This window comes from Peromyscus eremicus, chromosome 14 (genome assembly GCF_949786415.1).
Source record: "Peromyscus eremicus chromosome 14, PerEre_H2_v1, whole genome shotgun sequence".
NCBI classification, from domain to species: domain Eukaryota; kingdom Metazoa; phylum Chordata; class Mammalia; order Rodentia; family Cricetidae; genus Peromyscus; species Peromyscus eremicus.
In genome coordinates, this window is record NC_081430.1 from 81,634,791 (window position 1) to 81,655,200 (window position 20,410).

Sequence of the window (20,410 nt, forward strand, 5' to 3'; positions counted from 1 at the left end):
TTTGTGCTAAGAGAAAGCAGCTTGTTCTCTATCTTTCCTTTGGTCAGGTACTTGCCACTCAGCAGCCCTCTTTAGACCTGGTCCAATGGTTTTTAGTTTTGAAATTATTTTATTATTTTTGTGTATGGGTGTTTGGCCTGCATGTGTGTCTGTGTACCACATGGATAACTGTTGCCCATGAAAGCCAGAAGAGGGCACATCTGATCCCCGGAACTGGAGTTATAGCCAGTTGTGAGCTGCCATGTGGGTGCTGGGAGCTAAGCTCAAGTCCACTGTAAGAGCAGCAAAGATTCCGTGGGTGTATTGTTTACTTTTCTGGGTTCCTGGTTATTGTGATAAAATAGCCTGACACAACCACTACCACTGTCTTGGTTAGGGTTTCTATTGCTGTGATGAAACATCATGACCAGAAAGCAAGTTGAGGAGAAAAGGGTTTATTTGGCTTACATATCAGCATTGCTGTTCATCACTGAAGGAAGTAAGGACAGGAACTCAAAACAGGGCAGGAACCTGGAGGCAGGAGCTGATGAAGAGGCCATGGAGGGGTGCTGCTTACTGGCTTGCTTCCCATGTCTTGCTCAGCCTACCTTCCTATAGAACTCAGGACCAGCAGCCAGGTGGCATCACCCACCATGGGCTGGGCCCTCCCCCACTGATCACTAACTGAGAAAATGCCTTACAGCTGGGTCTCGGGAGGCATTTCCTCAACCAAGGCTCCTTCCTCTTAGGACTCTATAGCTTGTGTCAAGTTGATAACACAAAACTACCCAGTACAACCCTCCTCCCCCCAACTACCACCCCTCATCCCCCACAGGGAAAAAAAGAAACTAAAGGAAGTGTTTATCTTGGCTTACAGTTGATGAGTACAGTCCATCATGGCAGAGAAATTGTAGTTGCAGGAACTTAAGGCTGCTGGTTGGATATATTGTATCCACAATCAGGAAGCAGAAAACCATGAATTCTAGTGCTCAGCTTCTCTTTATTCAGTCCAAACTTGAACCTGTTGTTTTTTTTTTGTTTTTGTTGTTTTGTTTTGTTTTTCGGTTTTTCAGGACAGGGTTTCTCTGTGTAGCTTTGCGCCTTTCCTGGATCTTGCTCTGTAGACCAGGCTGGCCTCGAATTCACAGAGACCAACCTGGCTCTGCCTACCGAGTGCTGGGACTAAAAGCGTGGGCCACCACCGCCCGGCTTGTTTTTTTGTTTTTTTGTTTTTGGCCTTTTTACTCTTTTGGGGAGCCCGCCACCCAGTTCCCAAATAACTCACACATAGAGGCTTATTATTATTTATAAATGTCCGGCCTTAGCTTGGCTTGTTTCTTGCCAGCTTTATTTAACTTTAAATTACCCCATCTACCTTTTGCCTCTGGGATTTTACCTTTCTCTTACTTCTTTAAATTTTACTTTCACTCTTATTCTGTGGCTTGCTGTGTGGCTGCATAGCTGGTCTCTAGTGTCCTCCTCTCCTTGCTCTTTTGCTCCTTTTTCCTCCCAGATTTGTCCTACTTATTCTCTGCCTGCCAGCCCCGCCTATCCTTTCTTCTGCCTCACTGTTGGTCGTTCAGTTCTTTATTAGACCATCGGGTGTTTTAGACAGGCAAAGTAACACAGCTTCAGAGTTAAAAAATGCAACATAAGCCAGGCGGTGGTGGCGCACGCCTTTAATCCCAGCACTCGGGAGGTAGAGCCAGGCGGATCTCCGTGAGTTTGAGGCCAGCCTGGTCTACAGCGCGAGATCCAGGACAGGCACCACTCTGTCTCGGAAAAAAAACAAAAACAAAAACAAAAACAAACAAACAAAAAAACAAAAACAAAAAAAATGCAACATAAAAGAATGCACTACGGGGCTGGAGAGATGGCTCAGAGGTTAAGAGCACTGACTGCTCTTCCAGAGGTCCTGAGTTCAATTCCCAGCAACCACATGGTGGCTCACAACCATCTGTAATGAGATCTGGTGCCCTCTTCTGACCTGCAGTCATACATGCTGTGTACATAATAAATAAATCTTAAAAAAATAAAGAATGCACCACATCTTTACATCATTAAACAAATGTTCCACTGCATAACCAAAAGTAACACATCTGAAAATAATCTACAACATGAACCCATAATATAGTGTCACTGACGTTTATATGTGGGCCTTCCCACCTCAGGCCTTACCAATCTAGGTAACCCCTCCTAGGCATGCTCTGAAGCTTGGATCCCAGGTGAGTCTAGATCCTAGTTACTCTGTAATGACCATCACACTGAGTAAACTTAAACAACAAATGTCTACATTAAAGTTAGCCAATTGTCAGAGACTTCTTAAAATTTCTTTTTAGATTTATATGTATGAATATTTTGCCTGAATATTGCTTGCAGAGGTCCGAAGGGGGCATTTGATCCTCTGGAACTGCAGATACAGAAGATTGTGAGCCAACATGTAGGTGCTGGGAACTGAACCTAGTTCCTGTGCAAGAGCAAGTGTTCTTAACTGCAGAGCTGTATCTCCAGCTAGTACAACCCTCTGTTTGTTTATGATTTTCTAGACAAAACTCTTCTCTGTAGCCCTGGCTGTTCTCGAACTTGCTCTACAGACCAGGCTGGCCTCTAACTCAAGAGATCCACTTGCCTCTGCCTCCCAAGTGCTAGGATTAAGGTGTGCGCCACCACTTCCCAGCTTATTTATTTTTTGGTTATTATTTACATTTATTTATTGTTTATGTGTACACATGTGGGTGTACTTGAGTGTATCCCATAGTGTTCAGCTTGTAGGAATTTGGTCTCCTTTTCTACCAGGTGAGTTCAGGGATTGAACTAAGGTTGTCATGGATAACAGGCACCTTTATCTGCTGAGCCATCTCACTGGTCCCTAAGAATTTATTATGCAAGTGATATTACATAAGTAGTGGAGAAATGGCTTGATTAAAGGCACTTGCTGTTTTTGCAGAGGACCCTGGTTCAATTTCAAGTCCACAAGATGGCTCATAACCATCTGTAACTCCAGTTCCAAGGGATATGATGTCCTCTTCTGTCCTATGGTGGCACCAGGAATGTATGTGGTACATAGACATATATGTAGTCAAACTCATACACATAAAATAAAATCTTTTTTTTTTTTTTTTTTTTTTTAAATCTTTTTTTTTTTTTTTTTTTAAAGATTTATTTATTTATTATGTATACAGTGTTCTGTCTGCAAGTACGCCTGCAGGCCAGAAGAGGGCACCAGGTCTCATTACAGATGGTTGTGAGCCACCATGTGGTTGCTGGGAATTGAACTCAGGACCTTTGCAAGAACAAGCAGTGCTCTTAACCTCTGAGCCATCTCTCCAGCCCTTTTTTTTTTTTAAGGGATATGTAAGCTGGTTGATGGTGATGTACACCTTTAAACCCAGCACTTGGGAGGCAGAGGCAGGCATATATCTGTGAGTTTGAGGCCAGCCTGGTCTACATATCCAGTTCCAGGACAGCCAGGACTCAAAGAAACCCTGACTCAAAGAAACACCCCCCCACCCCCCAAAAAAGGATACACAGTAATTTGAGAGATTTGTGTTTATACTTGAGGTTGTAAAAACAAAAACAAAAATTTATTTACAAAATATAAATGGCATTTAATGAGCATTTTATTGTAGGAAATACCTTCACATTAGTTAATTTAATACTTGTAAAAGCCTTGGGAAGCAGGTATTGTTGCTTTCTTTTTTTTCTTTTCTTTTCTTTTTTTTTTTGGTTTTTTGAGACAGGGTTTCTCTGTGTAGCTTTGTGCCTTTCCTGGATCTCACTCTGTAGCCCAGGCTGGCCTCAAACTCACAGAATTCTGCCTTCCTCTGCCTCCCGAGTGCTGGGACTAAAGGCGTGCGCCACCACCACCTGGCCTTGTTGCTCTTTTTATAAGGAACCTAGTAAATAGAAATATATGTGAACATAAAATTTACAGGTGGTAATAGTGTCATAAACTTTCCTATTTCCACTGTCCTTGAATTTAATTTTCTTGGTACCTATCATGACAATTTCCTTTTTTTTTTTTTTTTTTGGTTTTTCGAGACAGGGTTTCTCTGTGTAGCTTTGCGCCTTTCCTGGAACTCACTTGGTAGTCCAGGCTGGCCTCGAACTCATAGAGATCCGCCTGGCTCTGCCTCCCGAGTGCTGGGATTAAAGGTGTGCGCCACCACCGCCCGGCCGACAATTTCCTTTTTGTTGCTTTGTTTTTTGTTTTTTTTTCCCTCAAGACAGGGTTTCTCTGTGTAGTTTTGGTGCCTGTTGCTGGTCTTGAACTCACAGAGATCCGCTCTGCCTCTGAAGTGCTGGGATTAAAGGTGTGTGCCACCCGTATGTTGCTTTGTTTTTTGAGACAGGGTCTCTTTATGTAGCTGTCCCTGGGAGTCCTGGAACCAAGGAGGCTAGCTTTGAATTTAGAGAATTGGCCTGCCTCAGCCTCCCAGAGTGCTGGAACTCAATACATGTGCTACACCACACCCACCCGAAAATCATTTCTTCTTTGGCTTTTCGAGGCAGGGTTTCTCTGTGAAACAGCTCTGTCTGTCCTGGAACTCATTTTGTAAAACAGGCTGGCCTGGAACTCACTGAGATCTGCCTGCCTCTGCCTCCCAAATGCTGGGACTAAAGGCATGCGCCAATATTGCTTGGCTAATTATCTTTTTATTCAACAAATACTGAGTACTTGCTAAATACCAATCACTATTCCATGCACTGGAGCTACAGGAGATAAAAGATCTATGCTGTCTTTATGTTTACATTCTAGGGTGGAAGGAGCAGGTGGACCATAAAATGAGACATTAGTATGGCAGATGGTGATATATACTAGAATAAAACTAAGAGACAATTTGGGTGGGGTGGCACATGCACTTAATCCCAACACTTGGGAAGAGGCAGTCGGATCTCTGAGAGAGTCCAGCCTGGTCTATGCAGACTGTCTAAACCACTAGCTAAGAAAAACAACAGACAGGGAGTATGAATGATAAAGTGGTCAGGGTTTGCCACTTGTTACTCCAGGGCTCCAGTTCTCCCAGGACAGGAACAAACCTCACTCTCTACTTTCTGATTCCTTGGCATACCACCAGGCACCTTATGAACAAATTACAAACCTTCTGAGGAGCAAGAAACAAAGCAGTAGATACTGCTTATAAACTCCATAAATTGAATAACTCAGTAATTTGTGAGTATTCACTCTTTTCATTATTTTAATATTCTTTTTTTTTTTTTTTTTTTTTTTTTTGGTTTTTCGAGACAGGGTTTCTCTGTGTAGCTTTGCGCCTTTCCTGGAACTCACTTGGTAGCCCAGGCTGGCCTTGAACTCACAGAGATCCGCCTGGCTCTGCCTCCCGAGTGCTGGGATTAAAGGCGTGCGCCACCACCGCCCGGCGTTAATATTCTTTTTATCATTCGTCCACTACAGAAAGTTGTATTAAACATTTTTACAGGCTTTTAAAGCTATCAAGCATCTAGTTACCTCTTGGGTCCTACTACCTCACCTAAGTTGTAGTGCGTGTTCGCACAAAAAGTCCAAAAAAAAAAAAAAAAAAAAAACCCCAACATAGCCGTTGCCAGTTACTTCTTGATGTGACCAGTTGTTTTCGAAGGACAAATGACATTTGGGCTTTCTATTGAGGTTCTCGGTCCCGCCCACGTTTCAGTTCATCGAACCTTAAAGAACCAGGAGACCAAGGTTCTAATTCCTGGAAACCGAATCACCAAAAAAGTGAGAAGTCCTCTAACACACCCTGCTCGGGTAACCAGCCGGAACCTTGACCTCAAGATGGCGTCGTGCAGTCATAAGATTCAATCGGCTCCAATCAAAAATGGCAGGGTGGGTCGTAATTTACAGCTCGAGCCTCTCTAGGTCCCACTAGGCGTTCCTTCTCTATGGTCATTCCTCTATGCGTAGTGAGTCAGAGGCAACAGTGGAGACACTATCTAGTACAAGCTTCTCTATGGTTTCCCCCTCTGGCCACGCCTCCTGGCGCAGTGCACGCCGGGCAAGAGGAAGACCTCCAGAAGCTCCCCGCGCTGCGCGGCTGTGTTTGCGGCCTATGCGAGTAGGTGCTTCGGAGCCAGTCTCTCCGTCCGGGCGGCGCGCAGAAACCTCGAACCGGTGGAGCCCTCTCCTAACCTGACGCCCAAGAGGCCGCGAAGACAGTACCGTTTTCTCAGCGGCGGGTGAGTTCACGCTTCCGAACGCGTGAGGGAACCGGTCGGCCGGGTACCTCAGCTGCCGGAGGAGGAGGAGGAGAAGCCAGGGTGGCTGCGGAGGGCCGGGTGGGGTGGGGGTGAGGGGGTGGGGTGGGGGAGGGGACGGGCACGAGGCTTGGGGCTTCTCCGCTCCTCCAAGGCCTCGGAAAACCAGCGGGACCGGGAGCCCCTGGAGGCCGGGCCCGCGTCCCGAGCGTGCCTCGGTGAATGTTTGTCGCCCACTTTCTCTGTTGCTTCACATCCCGTCTGGGAGTGAATGGCCTCGGCCCTGACGGGGCTCCGTGTTAGCCACGGGTCGGATCGGTCGGCCTGTAGACCGGGTCCTGGAGGCCTTTTTCTTCTTATCATCGGGCCTCCAGATCCACCCCCCCGGTAGATTTCCGGGGCCGAGGACTCCCGGGCCTCAGGGCTGCGCCTTTAAACCAGCCTGCGCCCACTCTTGTAGCGAGGTGCTGGCCACCAACGAATTTCTACCTCTCTAGAACGAATTTCTACCTCTCTGGTCGTCTAATTGCCGCCGCCAAAAGAAGGGGCCCCACCCCTCCTTGAATTTCACGAGTGTCCACTTTTTGATTTTTTTTTTTTTCTTTTTAATACCCTTCCGGCTTGCTGGAGACGGTGATGAGTTTTACCGTCTTGTCCCCTTTCCGTTTGGAAGGAGGCTGTGTCTCCATTCATTCTAGGCAGCACCAGCCTTCTTATTAAAATTATTACCATCCTTTTGTTTTCAGGATTGATTTTTAAACACGCTTTTCGAAATAGAGTATGAAGGTTATCCTGAAGTTATGTAATAGTAGATTAATATTGACGTGGAAATGCCGTTTTGCTACAGGGCAGAGTAAAGCAGACCAAAAGGAAAAGGATTGGGTTTCTCTTGCATCGCAGTGCTTTAGAATTGAAATAAATTGTAGCAGGTAGCTGGCAGTATTGTATAAACTTTTTTTTTTGTATTGTCTGTGAGCACCCTTTCCTTCAATTCCCTTCAGTTTAATTAAAAATCTCTTGATTTTTGAGTACATTTTAGACCTAAAGACTGTCACAAGTAAGAGTGTCTCTGTACCATTGATGCTTGTAAGCCTGTATATAGAACTAGGAACGGTTAGGACAGCTTCACGGGGCATCTTCACACCACGAACTGTAATTTTTTGAGAAGTTTTTTTTTTTTTAAGGGTATTCCAAAAGCATTGAGATGTCTCCAAAGGCATTTAGTTGCTTGTGATTCAAGCAGACAGTGTGCTCTTCTTATTAAACTTTTTTAAGTCTTGATTTTTTTTTCTTCATCATCAGCAAAGTGAGAGTTACACTACGATTCACTTCACAGAAATGTATGTAAAATGCTCGCTAAAATATTCCTATAACATGATATTGGTTTATACTGATAAATGTTACTTAAGAACTAGAGTGAGAAGTTTCAGAGACTTTTCCATCTCTTCCTGTGTACTCGGAGTAGACTTCAATAGTGCTATTGATTCTTAAATTCCTTCCTTTCTTATTAGTATGTTAGGGCATTGAGACCTTGTAGTAGAGTGAAAGCAGCCTTTGAATTGGTAATTTCAGGATAGTGGGGAGCCTTGGAGTCTCCACCTACTTACTGTGTTCCCCTGACCAGATTAGTTTCTTCATCTGTAAAGGCAGTAACAATTGTACAACAAATAATTCAGGAGATTAAAAAGGATATTGAAGCCAGGCAGTAGTGGCATACACCTTTAATCCCAGCACTCAGGAGGCAGAGGCAGGCAGATCTCTGAATTCAAAGCCACCCTGGTCCAGGACAGCCAGGACTTATACAGAGAAACCCTGTCTCAAAACTGCTCCCCGCCCCCCCCCCCCCCAAAAAAGAGAAAAGCTATTGAGGACTTCTGCAAATAAATATAAATAAAAATGTTAACATCATATCGTTTGGGGATTACTTTTTTGTGTGTGTGAGGAAGGTGTCACAAAAGTATTTTCCTTAAATTTTTTAAAAAAATTATGTGTATGGGTGTTTTAGCCTCTATGTATGTTTGTACACCACGTTTATGCCTGGTTTGGCCAGAGGCTAGAAGAGGATCCCCTAGAACTGGAATTAAATTTTTATTAAAGATATATTATATTATATTATATTATATTATATTATATTATATTATATTATGTATACAGTGTTCCGTTTGCATGTATCCCTGCAGGCCAGAAGAGGGCACCAGATCTCATTACAGATATGAGCCACGATGTGGTTGCTGGGAATTGAACTCAGGACCTCTGGAAGAGCAACAAACGCTCTTAACAGCTTAGCTAACTTACTCCTTTCTTTTGGTAGGATACCAAAGACTGCTAGGAAAAAATGTTTTATTGTCTTGTGTTTAGCCATCATGTATTAATAGTTTTGGTTAAATATTTTTATTCTGTGGTTATCTTTTTATTGTAGTATTGAGTCTCTATATGTTAATGTTGAGTAACAACTTGAGTTGGCCAAGGATTTTTCAAGTTTTTATTATTATTATTATTATTATTATTATTATTATTATTATTATTGTTACTTGAGACAAGGTTTCTCTGTTATCCCTGGCTGTCCTGAAACTATAGGCCAGGCTGGCCTGAAACTAACAGAGATCCACCTGCCTTCTGCCTCCAGAGTGCTGGGATTATAGGCATGTATCTAAGCTTGGCTTCTTTTTGTGCTTAAAACAACTTTTTAAAAGTATTTGGAGAAAATACTACTAAGAATTATTAGTATTGCTGTTTTTCCTTTCTCTTTCTTAAGATTTTGAGACAGGGTCTCATACTCTAGCCCAGGCTGCTTCAAACACATTATGTAGTACAGGCTGACCTAGAACTCATGACAGTTCTGCACTTTTACTTTGACGTAATTTAAGTTACCCAAAGTCAACAAAATGGTACATGAATTCTCAACCATCCTAATTCTGAGATTCCTTAGCATCTGCCTCCCTTGTGCTGGGATTACAGGCGTGCTAGATCTTAACATTTGGTTTTGTTCTTTTCTCGATAGTTTCCTTTTGACATATTTGCAAGTAAGTGGTAGATGTGATGCTCCTAAACCCACAAATACTATAGAGTAGTTCCTGAAATTAGGAATTTTTTTTAAAAATTTTATTCAACTTTATTTTATGTTCATTGGTGTCAGATACCCTGTAACTGGAGTTACAGACAATTGTGAGCTGCCATGTGGGTGTTGGGAATTGAACCCAGGTCCTCTGGAAGAGCAGCCAGTGTTCTTAACCCCTGGGCCATCTCTCCAGTCTTTTTTTTTTTTCTTTTCTTTCTTTCTTTTTTTTTTTTTTTTTTTTTGTTGTTGTTGTTGTTGTTGTTGTTGTTGTTGTTTTTCGAGACAGGGTTTCTCTGTGTAGCTTTGCGCCTTTCCTGGAACTCGCTTTGGAGACCAGGCTGGCCTCGAACTCACAGAGATCTGCCTGGCTCTGCCTCCCGAGTGCTGGGATTAAAGGCGTGCGCCACCACCGCCCGGCTTCTTTTCTTTTTTTATCATTTAAAAATACTACAGTGAATCCCAATCAGGAAATTAACATTGGTACAATATTGTTTAATCTTCAGGCCTTAGCTTTTGGTAGTTGTCCTGAATTGATAACTGCTCATGAAAATAATAGCTGTACAAAGCTCAGTTATTATTATTTTTTTTTTAAAAATAAATGAGCAGAGTGTATAACCACTACCCAGAAGTATCCCCTGGCCTTTTTGGGAAGCACTGTATATTTTAACCTAGTTTGTGGCAATCACTGATGTGTCTGTAGAGGCAGTGCTGCCTTCTTCTCATTGAAGATAGTGAAAATTTCTGAGGAAAAGATCTGTTAGTTTTTGTTTGTTTGTTTGTTTTTTCGAGACAGGGTTTCTCTGTAGCTTTGGCACCTTTCCTGGAACTCACTCTGTAGTCCAGGCTGGCCTCAAACTCACAGAGATCTGCCTAACTCTGCTTCCCAAGTGCTGGGATTAAAGGCATGCACCACCACAGCCCAGCTCTGTTTAGTTTTTGGAGATTCAAAACACTTTAGTATTTTCTCCCCTGTTTCTTGCCATCCAGTGTTTCTGTGTATTGTTGTTGACAGGGCCTTGACTGTGTTAGTAGATAAGAGCTCTATGTCTGAGTTATGTCCCTAAATCTGTGAAAGTTTTGCTATAAAAGTTTCAACATTTTCATTATTTGAGCACAGATTTTTTTTTCCCTTTTGGTGAAAGTAGTGCAGTCATCAGTCTCTAGTAAATGCAGGCTGTAAGCAAGACAGGAGACAGTATTAAATTAATAGTCACTCACTTTCATTGTGGGGCCACTGGGTTAGTTGTAAAAGTTCTTAAAATCTCACCTTTCATAACTAATACCAATGGCTCCTAGAGCTAGGTACTTAAGAGTGTTTGCGGAGGGAAATCTATTAGTTCATTCTTATTTTTTTGTTGTTTTGTTTTTGTTTTTTCGATACAAGGTTTCCCTGTGTAGTTTTGGAGCCTGTCCTGGATCTCTTTCTGTAGCCCAGGCCTGCCTCAAACTCAGAGATCCGCCTGGCTCTGTCTCCCAGTGCTGGGATTAAAGGCATGCGCCACCGCTGACCAGCCTATTAGTTCATTCTTAACCATTTCAGAAATTTGGTATATACTGTCCCAAGAGAGCTAATGTGCCACTCTCTTCTTGGTAACATTTGTTTTTGTCTGGATAAGTATGCAGTGGAGGATTGCTTAAAAGAATTGGTTATATTTTGTATACCTGTGGTAGTCCCAGGAATAAAGAAAAAAAGAATGGGCTGAAAAAGAAAAAAGTGAGAGAGAAGTAGAGTACATGCATATGTTGAACAGTATAAATATATTTTATGTCTATTTTCTTTTTTAGACTAAAATCACATAAATTATACATAATAAAATGAAAACATTTTTGTTTCTAGTGAGTCTCGACAAAATTGTTTGGCCACCAGCACAGATAGAGATTGGGAACACATATCACAAATACTTGTTACTTTGGGACATAAAGCTTCATATTTAATAAATAAAAATATTTTGAGCCTTCTAAAAGTTAAACATTTTAGGCCAGGCATGGTAGCACACACCTTGAATCCTATGACCTAGGAGGCAGAGGCAGCAGGATCATTTAGGCCAATCTGGTCTATGTAGTGAGTTTCATGACAGCCAGAACAACATAGAAGAGACCGAGTCTTGAAAAACAAAAAACAACCTTCCCAAACCCTAAAAATCAAAAACAAAAACATATACAAAAACCACTTTTAGCCAGGCAGTGGTGGCCTTTAATTCCAGCACTCAGGAGGAAGAGGCAGGCAGATCTCAGTTAGTTCAAGGCCAGCCTGGTCTTACAGAGCAAGTGCCAGGACAGCCAGGGCAACACAGAGAAACCCTGTCTTGAAAAACCAAACAACAACAAAACAAAAACAAAATAACCAAACCATTTTTTTTTTTTTCTTTTTCGAGACAGGGTTTCTCTGTATAGCTTTGCGCCTTTCCTGGAACTCACTCTGTAGTCCAGGCTGGCCTTGAACTCAGAGATCTGCCTGGCTCTGCCGCCGGAGTGCTGAGGTTAAAGGCGTGCGCTACCACCACCTGGCCCATTTTTATAATTAGTATTAAAATAATCCCAGCACTCGGGAGGCAGAGGTGGGCAGATTTCAGTTAGTTCCAGGCCAGCCTGGTCTATAGAGCAAGTTCCAGGACAGCCAGGGCTACACAATGAAACCCTGTCTTAAAAAACCAAACAACAACAAAACAAAAACAAAAGAACCACCACCACAACAAAAACAATTTTTATAACTAGTATTAAAATAATTTCAGTAGTAATAACTGCATCTCATATTCAACATAGCCCTCAGGAAATCTTTTTGGCTATCTTTAAAATATGTCCAGAACTCAGCAACTTCATTAACTACTATTTTGACCACTCCTACCTCCTTCAGGGCACAATCTCTTGTTTGTGTTATTGCAGCAGTTTCCTGCTTCCATCCTAGCCCCTTCTGGGTTTAACAGGGTGACAGTGATTATGTTAAGTCAGAAACCTTTCAAAATGTGTTCTGTCTCACTTAAAGTAGCAGCCCAGACCTTTACAGTGTACGTACTACAAAGCCTTCTTCTCTTGATCACCCCTATCTCCACAGTTAGTGCTTAGTTTACCTGACTCGGTGTTTATTCTCCTCGGGACACAGAGTTGATAGTGCTGGTTGTGTTTCCTTTGCTTAGAAGGCTCTTCCCTCTCATATGAATAGGGCTTCCTGCCTCAGCCTATTTCAGACCTTTGTTCAAATCTTTACTTAGTGAGGCCTGATCACTGGAACTGAAAGTAAACCATTCTCTAGCTCTTTTCCTTGCATTATTTTTCTTCCAGTGTCCCTAAAACTTAGAAAAAAGTATATTTTTAAATTTAAATTTACTTTAAAAATAAAATCTGGTATACTTTGCTGTGGTTGTATTTTCATTTTATAAACAAAGTGTTTAAAGTGAACATTTATATTGTCAAAGGCATCAGGAATGTCTGTTTTTTGAATTTCCCAAGGAGGGGCCATTATCTCAAAGGAAAAGGGGACTGTTCATAAATGTTGGCTGTTGACCAACATTTTTTTACCTTGAAGTCCAACCCATGTTAAGTTTTGAGCAGCTTTAAATAAAAGGGAGGTAATTTATAGAAAATTAGGAATGTATGCAATAATTGTATTGATGAAACTAAAATGTATCTGGTTAATTAACTTTTAGTATTAAAAGCCATAAAATACAGCTTAACCCTTAAGAATATAATTTTACTTTAAAAATGCTGTTTATATCTAATACTGGTTGAGAAAAGTGGTTGTAAAAGTGAATCTATGGCCCAAGTTTATACCATTGTGAAAGTAGGCACTGGACTATTGCTGATCTGTAGTAGCTGTTTAATTTGTCAATGAGTCCTCAGGCATTGTTTACTGTTCATTAATTAATTTATTTATTCAACAGGTACTATACCAACTGCCTTCCTAAGAAAGTGCTGAGATAGAGTATTATTATAATACAAGAGCTTCTGTAAGTAGGACAGTAGCCTTCTGTTTTAAAGACACACCTTCCTGCTCCTTTCCATGCAGAACATTTGTAATAGAGATCATTAAAAAACTCAATGGGGAAGGGGAACAAACAAGAACATAGTATATAATAACATATGTATGAAGATATATAATTGATACCCATTACTTAATATGGTAATTTTAAAGGTAATGATTACAAAAAAGAAAGGAAAAAGCAAGCAACACATGAAAATAGAATGCATAGTGTTATAAACATGTATCATTCCTTTGTAAGATATGCTGATGATTACTTAAGTTTTTAAAAGCTTTTCTAGCACCTTTTTCTAATATAGGAATCATTCTGACAACTCTTAATTGTGAATAAGATCACTTTTCTGAAACCAAAGCTTAAATTTTACAGAGTATTTTTTTTTAATTATTATTTTGTTTTGTTTTTTTGAGACAGGGTTGCTCTCTATAACTGGCTTTCCTGGAACTCGCTCTGTAGACCAGGCTGGCCTCAAACTCAGAGATCTGCGTGGCTCTGCCTCCTGAGTGCTGGGATTAAAGGCGTGCGCCACTACTGCCTGGCAAAGTATTTTAGAAATATTTTTAAAGTTACATTTCTATTTACTTGTTTTGGGGCATGTGTTCAATGGCACATGTGTAGATGCCAAAGGACAATTTGAGGGCATCAGTTCTGTCTACCTTGTGGGTCTCAGGTATGAAATTTAGACTGTCAGTCTTGGGGGCAAGGGCTTTTAGCTGCTGATCTGTCTCACCAGCCCTTAGAGACTTTAAGAAGTCAGAGGAACCGTGTAAGAACGAACAGCTGTGAATGCTGTACATGCTTTTCTATTTCAAAGAAGTGCTTATTAACAGGTAAAAACAGTCAACATTAGGGATTGAGGAACTAAACTGAAGTAGGTTGTTCTGTTTTGATTCTTCTAAGTTAGATACACTGATGATAGAATATAAGTATACATATTAGTTTGGAGGGAATGATTTTAGTACTAGAGTTTGGATGCAAACAGTAATAATCTGTATTGGAGAATTATTTGTGGGCTCACAAAATGGCTCAGTAAAGGTGTGCTTGCTGCTACACTTGACAGCCCAAGCTCAATTACAAGACCCAGATGATAGGAGAGAGGTGACTCCTGTGGCTTCTTCTCTGACTTCATACATGTCACACATAACCAAACACACATAAACCTACACAAATGAATAAATGTAATTTTTAAAATCCTAAATATTTACAAAAAATAAAATTAAATCTCCAAGAATCTTAAGTGTTTTAAAAGATTGAGGCAACTGGTATTTCTGTATTCTATATAATTTACTGTATTACAAAGACAGGAACAGATATGAAGAGATGTCAGTGACACTGAAGGAGAAATGCAGGTAACAGTGTAGTATGAATACATTATTACAAAGCACAAATTATTAAATATTTGTATATTAAAAAGGTATGTAAAAAACATAACAGCAAACTGGTGGGATTTGGTGGGTAAGAGAAATGTAGAAGACACCACTTAAAAAGAAGCCAGGCATGGTGGTAGTATTGAAAGGCTAAGGATGTTGGGTTTCAGGCCAGCTTGGGGAATGTCTTAAACTGACAAAAACAAATACATACATACATTCAACCTACTGAAAATAAAAATAAAACAATATACTTTTGAGACAGGGTCTCATGCTGCCCAGGTAGGTCTCAAACAGTCTGGCCTTGAAATGATCCTCCTGCCTCTACCTCCCAACTGCAGTGATTACAGTCATGTACCACCGTGCCCTGCTTGAGAAATATGTTTAACAGTTCTAGGCTTTCTCAGTTACAGAGTATGGGATTTTCTGTTAATAGGTGGAAAAATTTTTGCTATCTGTTTGACAGAAATAACTGCTGCTTAGTAAAAACAAAAACCCAATTCTGTTGGAATCAATGACCAACTCATTTCAGCTTCATATTTTTCTTTTTTCTTTTCTTTTTTTTTTTTTAAAGACAGGGTCTCCCCCATGTAGCCCTGGTTGTCTTGACTATGTAGACAATGTGGTCTGTTTCTCCAGTGGTGGGAATAAAGATATATGCCCCTTTGCCCAGCCCAGCCCTTGAATTTTTGAGATAAATCCTAGCATACTCAAGATTCTTCTGCTTCCACCTCTGGGATTGGGATTACAGGCTTGTGCCACCAGGCCTGGCTAGAGGCTTGCTTTAAGAAAAATGTCGTAAACTGGATATGGTGGTGTACACCTGTAATCTCAGTACTTGAGGTAATGGAGGAAGGAGGGTCAAGTGTTCATAGTTGTCATCAGCTATAGTGTTCAAGGCCAACTTTGACTGCTTGAGATCCTCATCTCCAAAAAGAAAAAACAACAAAACAACTGTTACCATATTACAAATTGTGGGCTCTTTATATGTTGGAGCAGTTACTATGTGACCTGATAGCAGGAGTGCCCTCTTCCCCTCAGTTTGTAATTTAATAACACATTTGTCTTTAAGAACTAGGTAACACTGAAGTGTTAGTTGAGTTTTCAGGGAATCATTGGGTTAAAAATGAATGTATTAGAACACTTAGAAAATTAGCTACCCTCCTGGATTCTGAGTTTGTTTTAAAAGATTCGTTGATGTTTGGCATTTAATTTTTTGATATTAACTGAACCTCAAAATTTTTTTCTTCCTTTATATGTATTCCCACATGATTGTAGGAGTCTATCCTGAACTTAGTTCGTGTACATTTTGGGAACTTATTTTAGAAAAGATCTAAGTTTTAAAAAATTCTCAATGGACAGACAGAGAAAAGAGGGTCTTTGCCAACTCCTTTGGGTAAGAAACTTTAGAATTTTGCAGATACTCTAAAAATGAAGGTCAACAATATAGGCATATCAAATTTGAGAGGTTTCAAATAAAATGATTTGCCATTTCTTTCTTTAGACTGGTGCAGTCAGAATGTCTTTCCCCCCTCATTTGAACCGCCCTCCCATGGGAATCCCAGCACTCCCTCCAGGGATCCCACCCCCACAATTTCCTGGCTTTCCTCCACCTGTACCTCCAGGTAAGTTTGATCACATTTTTCTAATTTTTAAATCTGAGTCTTTGTCATTGTGGTATTACCTTTGGAACATGATACACGTGTGATTTATTAGTAAAGACAAGATAGGCTTACTGTGAAAATGGAGGTCTGATTTTTCTGTGACATGATTTGTTTGAGGACAGAATCTGTGGTGCCCCACGTATACCATCACCTCCCAGCAGTCCCTCTTGCTCCTGAATGCTAGGATTACAGTTAGCTGTGACTCTCCAGACCCGATTTGACCAGTAGATTTGTATTGGTGGCTGAGTTTCAGACTCACCTTGGAAATGCCTTAAAAATGATGTATATTTGAAGGTGCTCTGTTCATAAAGTTCAAGAATTTAAGAAATAGAAAAAATTAGCAGTGAAACTTCCCTCATGTGGCCACATCAACTAACATCAGTGTTGTTTCTAGCCTGTTACTGCTAAAGGGAAACAAAATGGTAGTTGATTTATCTTTCCAGATATTATTATTTTTTTTATTTTTTATTTTTTTTGGTTTTTCGAGACAAGGTTTCTCTGTGTAGCTTTGTGCCTTTCCTGGAACTCACTTGGTAGCCCAGGCTGGCCTCGAACTCACAGAGATCCGCCTGGCTCTGCCTCCCAAGTGCTGGGATTAAAGGCGTGCGCCACCACCGCCCGGCCTTTCCAGATATTTTTAAATGCATGGCATAAAATAATTAAAAATTTACATTTTTATTTGTGTGTGGTTTTTTTTTTTTTTTTTTTTTTTTTTTTTTTTTTTTTTTTTTTTAAGACAGGGTTTCTTTGTGTAGCTCTGGTTGTTCTGGATCTCCCTCTGTAGACCAGGCTGGCCTCAAACTCACAGAGATCCACCTGCCTCTGCCTCGCTTTTCTTTTCATATGGATGCTGGGATTGAACTTAGGTCCTCATGCTTGTGAAACAAACACCTTACTGTGCAAGACATTTCTCCAGCCCTGGTTATTTTTAATTGCATTTTTAAAATCTGTACCCTTTTTCCCTCTTAGGGACACCAATGATTCCTGTACCAATGAGTATTATGGCTCCTGCTCCAACTGTAAGTATAATGGCTTTCTTTTCTTTTCTTTTCTTTCTTTTTTTTTTTTTTTTTTTTTTTGGCTTTTTGAGACAGGGTTTCTTTGTGTAGTTTTGGTGCCTGTCCTGTATCTCGCTCTGTAGACCAGGCTGGCGTCGAACTCAGAGAGCCACCTGGCTCTGCCTCCCTAGTGCTGGGATTAAAAGCATGCACCACTGCCTTCCAGCTTGTCTTGACCTCTTAAATGCTGGGATTACAGGTATACACTTAACTATGCCTGGTTTATGAATTGAGGATTGAACCTAAGGCCTCATGTTTTACAGAGAAATATTCTACCCAGTTGAGTACTCTACCATAACACTGTATATATGAAGGGAAAATTTAGATTAGGATAAAACTAGTGCTTTTTGAAATGTAAAACTTTGTTAAGCTTAGATAACTTAAAATATTTCTATGTATGTGTGAATGTGTCCTCCTTGTCCTGTGTGCAGCATTTGCATGCAGTGTTTTCGGTGACTAGAAGCTGTTGTGAACTACCTGATGTAGTTGTTTTGAACTGAATCTGGCTCCTCTGCAAGAGCAGTGTATTGGTTACTTTTACATTGCTGTGATGGGGTAAAGCCGTTAAAAGAAGGAAGGGTTGACTTAGGCTTACTGTTCTAGAAGGACTAGGGTCCATATTGCAGGGAATTGTGGCACAGATGGAAATGACAGGAGGAGCTGAGAGCCCCAATCTAAAACTAACAGCAGGAAGAAGAGAGGAAACTCAGAGTGGTGGGAATCTTAAACTATCAAAGCTCACCTCTAGTGAGTGACATACTTCATACAACAAGCCACACTTCCTAAACCTCCCAGATAGTTGGGCTATTTTTTGTTTAATTGCTTTTGTTTTTTGGGACAGTGTCTTACTTTTTAGTTCTAACTGGCCTGCAACTCATTATGTAAACCAGGTTCTCCTTGAACTCAGCCAGGAGCCACACACCTCTTGTCTCCTTAGTGCTAGTATTAAAGATATGTACCACCATACTTGGCCTAGTTGGTTTTTTTAGAAGCCTCCAAATGACACTTCCTTTGTATGATAGACTAGGAAAAGGTGGAATTGGGGTTTGGAGGAACTCCACCAGTTCCCAGTTTACCCCATGCCTACTGAGTTTGTAATGAATTCATTGTCAAGTACATTAGATTTCTGCTTTTGTATGTGGGGAAATTGCAAGTTTAAAGTGAAAATAAGCTAATAACAGAAGAACCTTATAAAAAGCAAAATCGTAAACAGTGTTGCAGTGTTTCAAAATTGTGCTACAAGATTAGCAGAATAGCCGGACAATGGTGGCGCACACCTTTAATTCACAGCACTGGAGGCAGAGGCAGGTGGATCTTTGTGAGTTTGAGGCCAGCCTGGGCTACAGAGTGAGTTCCAGGAAAGGCACAAAGCTACACAGAAACCCTGTGTAGAAAAAAAAAAAACAACTAAAAAAAAGAATAGCAGGAATAATGAATTTGCTTTCATGTTGGTACTTAGTATAATTGTGATGAAATTTCTAAATTTTTTAATAATCTTATGGTTTCTGTTTTAAACATTTAAGAACTTGTAAACATAAAAGCTTGACATTTTGTTTCCTTTTTAAAGGTAATTGACAATGGAAATTTGTGAACAATAAGTTTGTATTAATGAAACATACTACATGCTTTAGGAGTTTTAGATTAATTATGTAGGTCCTTTAATAAAGTTTTAGGTTAACTATGTAGGTCCTTTAATAATATGCTATATATTTATACTTTAAAGTTGGAATTTTTAGCCTAATGTCATAATTGCCAGATGAAATTTATTTGTTTTTCTTTACCATAGGTCCTAGTACCTACTGTGTCCATGGTTGGAAAGCATTTGGGAGCAAGAAAGGATCATCCAGGCTTAAAATTGAAAGAAAATGATGAAAATTGTGGGCCTACTACTACAGTTTTTGTTGGCAACATTTCTGAGAAAGCCTCAGACATGCTTATACGACAGCTCTTAGCTGTAAGTTAAACTGTTTTTCATTTTTTTTAAACTTACAAATTTCAAATTTACAAACAAAAGGAAAAAAGACTGAGTGAGTAGTTCATCCCCCCCCCCCAGCATTGTACTATGAAAATATTTCAAATCTGAAAAAAAACGGGGGCAGAATAGTAAGCACACTTGTATTCTTTGATGCACATTCATCAGTGAACTGAGCGTTTTTTGTTTTATTTGTTTTTTGAGCAGGTTCTCACTGTGTTGTAGCTCTGGCTGTCATGGAACTTTCTGTAGACCAGGTTGGCCTCTAACTCACAGAGATCCACCTGCCTCTGCCCCCTGAGTGCTGGGATTAAAGGCATGCACCACCCCATCCTCTGAGTCACAGGTTTTTTTTTTTTGTTTTTTTTGTTTTGTGGGGATTAGGGATAGGATATAAGATTTTTTTTTTAAGATTTATTTATTTATTATGTATACAGAAGAGGGCGCCAGATTTCATTACAGATGGTTGTGAGCCACCATGTGGTTGCTGAGAATTGAACTCAGGACCTCTGGAAGAGCAGTCAGTGCTCTTAACCTCTGAGCCATCTCTCCAGCCCAGGATATAAGATTTTTTAATGAAGACTGGGGGTAAACATTCAGTACAGGGGAAGCAGTGCGTTGTCCAAGGGGATCATGATCAGCCATATACAATCCTATAGCACATAAAACAAGCCATAGAATAAATTAAAAAAAAATATTCCCCTCCTGTTTCTTTCTGCTAGGAGTCAGTAAGGCTCCTTTTTCTTTTTTCTTCAAGCTTCATGGTTTTCTTTTGGATTTTTGAGACAGGGTTTCTTTGTGTAGTCCTGGCTTTCCTGGAACTCATTCTGTAGACCAGGCTGGCCTTGAATTCAGAGATCCACCTGTCTCTGCCTCCTGAGTCCTAGGATTAAAGTGTGACACCACTGCCTGCCTAAGGCTTTATGTTTTTGTTTAAGTAGTTTGTTGGCATGTCTCATGTTTATTGGAAACTTACTAATTTATTTTAACAAGTTTAGTTGTTGGCATGATCTTGCTAAGCTGTTTGTTTTGTGTGGTGTCCCCCCCCATTGATGGTGGTATTATTAATGTGAAACTGGGTTTCACATTGTGACCCAGGCTGCCCTCAGACTTGTCCCTCCCTGGACCTGGATTACAGGTGTGAGT

General features: G+C 40.5%; 1 protein-coding gene across 4 annotated transcripts in view; it reads left to right on the top strand.

The window, feature by feature from the left end:
- Window positions 1-20,410, top strand: part of Rbm25 (RNA binding motif protein 25) — a 78,665-nt gene that overhangs the window by 27,222 nt on the left and 31,033 nt on the right. Inside the window, exons 3-8 of one of the 4 annotated variants that reach the window (XM_059280038.1) lie at window positions 5,963-6,153; window positions 13,108-13,173; window positions 15,849-15,966; window positions 16,075-16,195; window positions 17,204-17,253; window positions 19,079-19,246. In XM_059280038.1, coding sequence (XP_059136021.1) covers window positions 15,925-15,966; window positions 16,075-16,195; window positions 17,204-17,253; window positions 19,079-19,246 — 381 coding nt within the window. In that variant the 5' untranslated portion in view covers window positions 5,963-6,153; window positions 13,108-13,173; window positions 15,849-15,924. The remainder of the gene's footprint in view (window positions 1-5,962; window positions 6,154-13,107; window positions 13,174-15,848; window positions 15,967-16,074; window positions 16,196-17,203; window positions 17,254-19,078; window positions 19,247-20,410) is intronic. The other 3 variants (XM_059280040.1, XM_059280039.1, XM_059280041.1) reach the window with 3 other exon arrangements.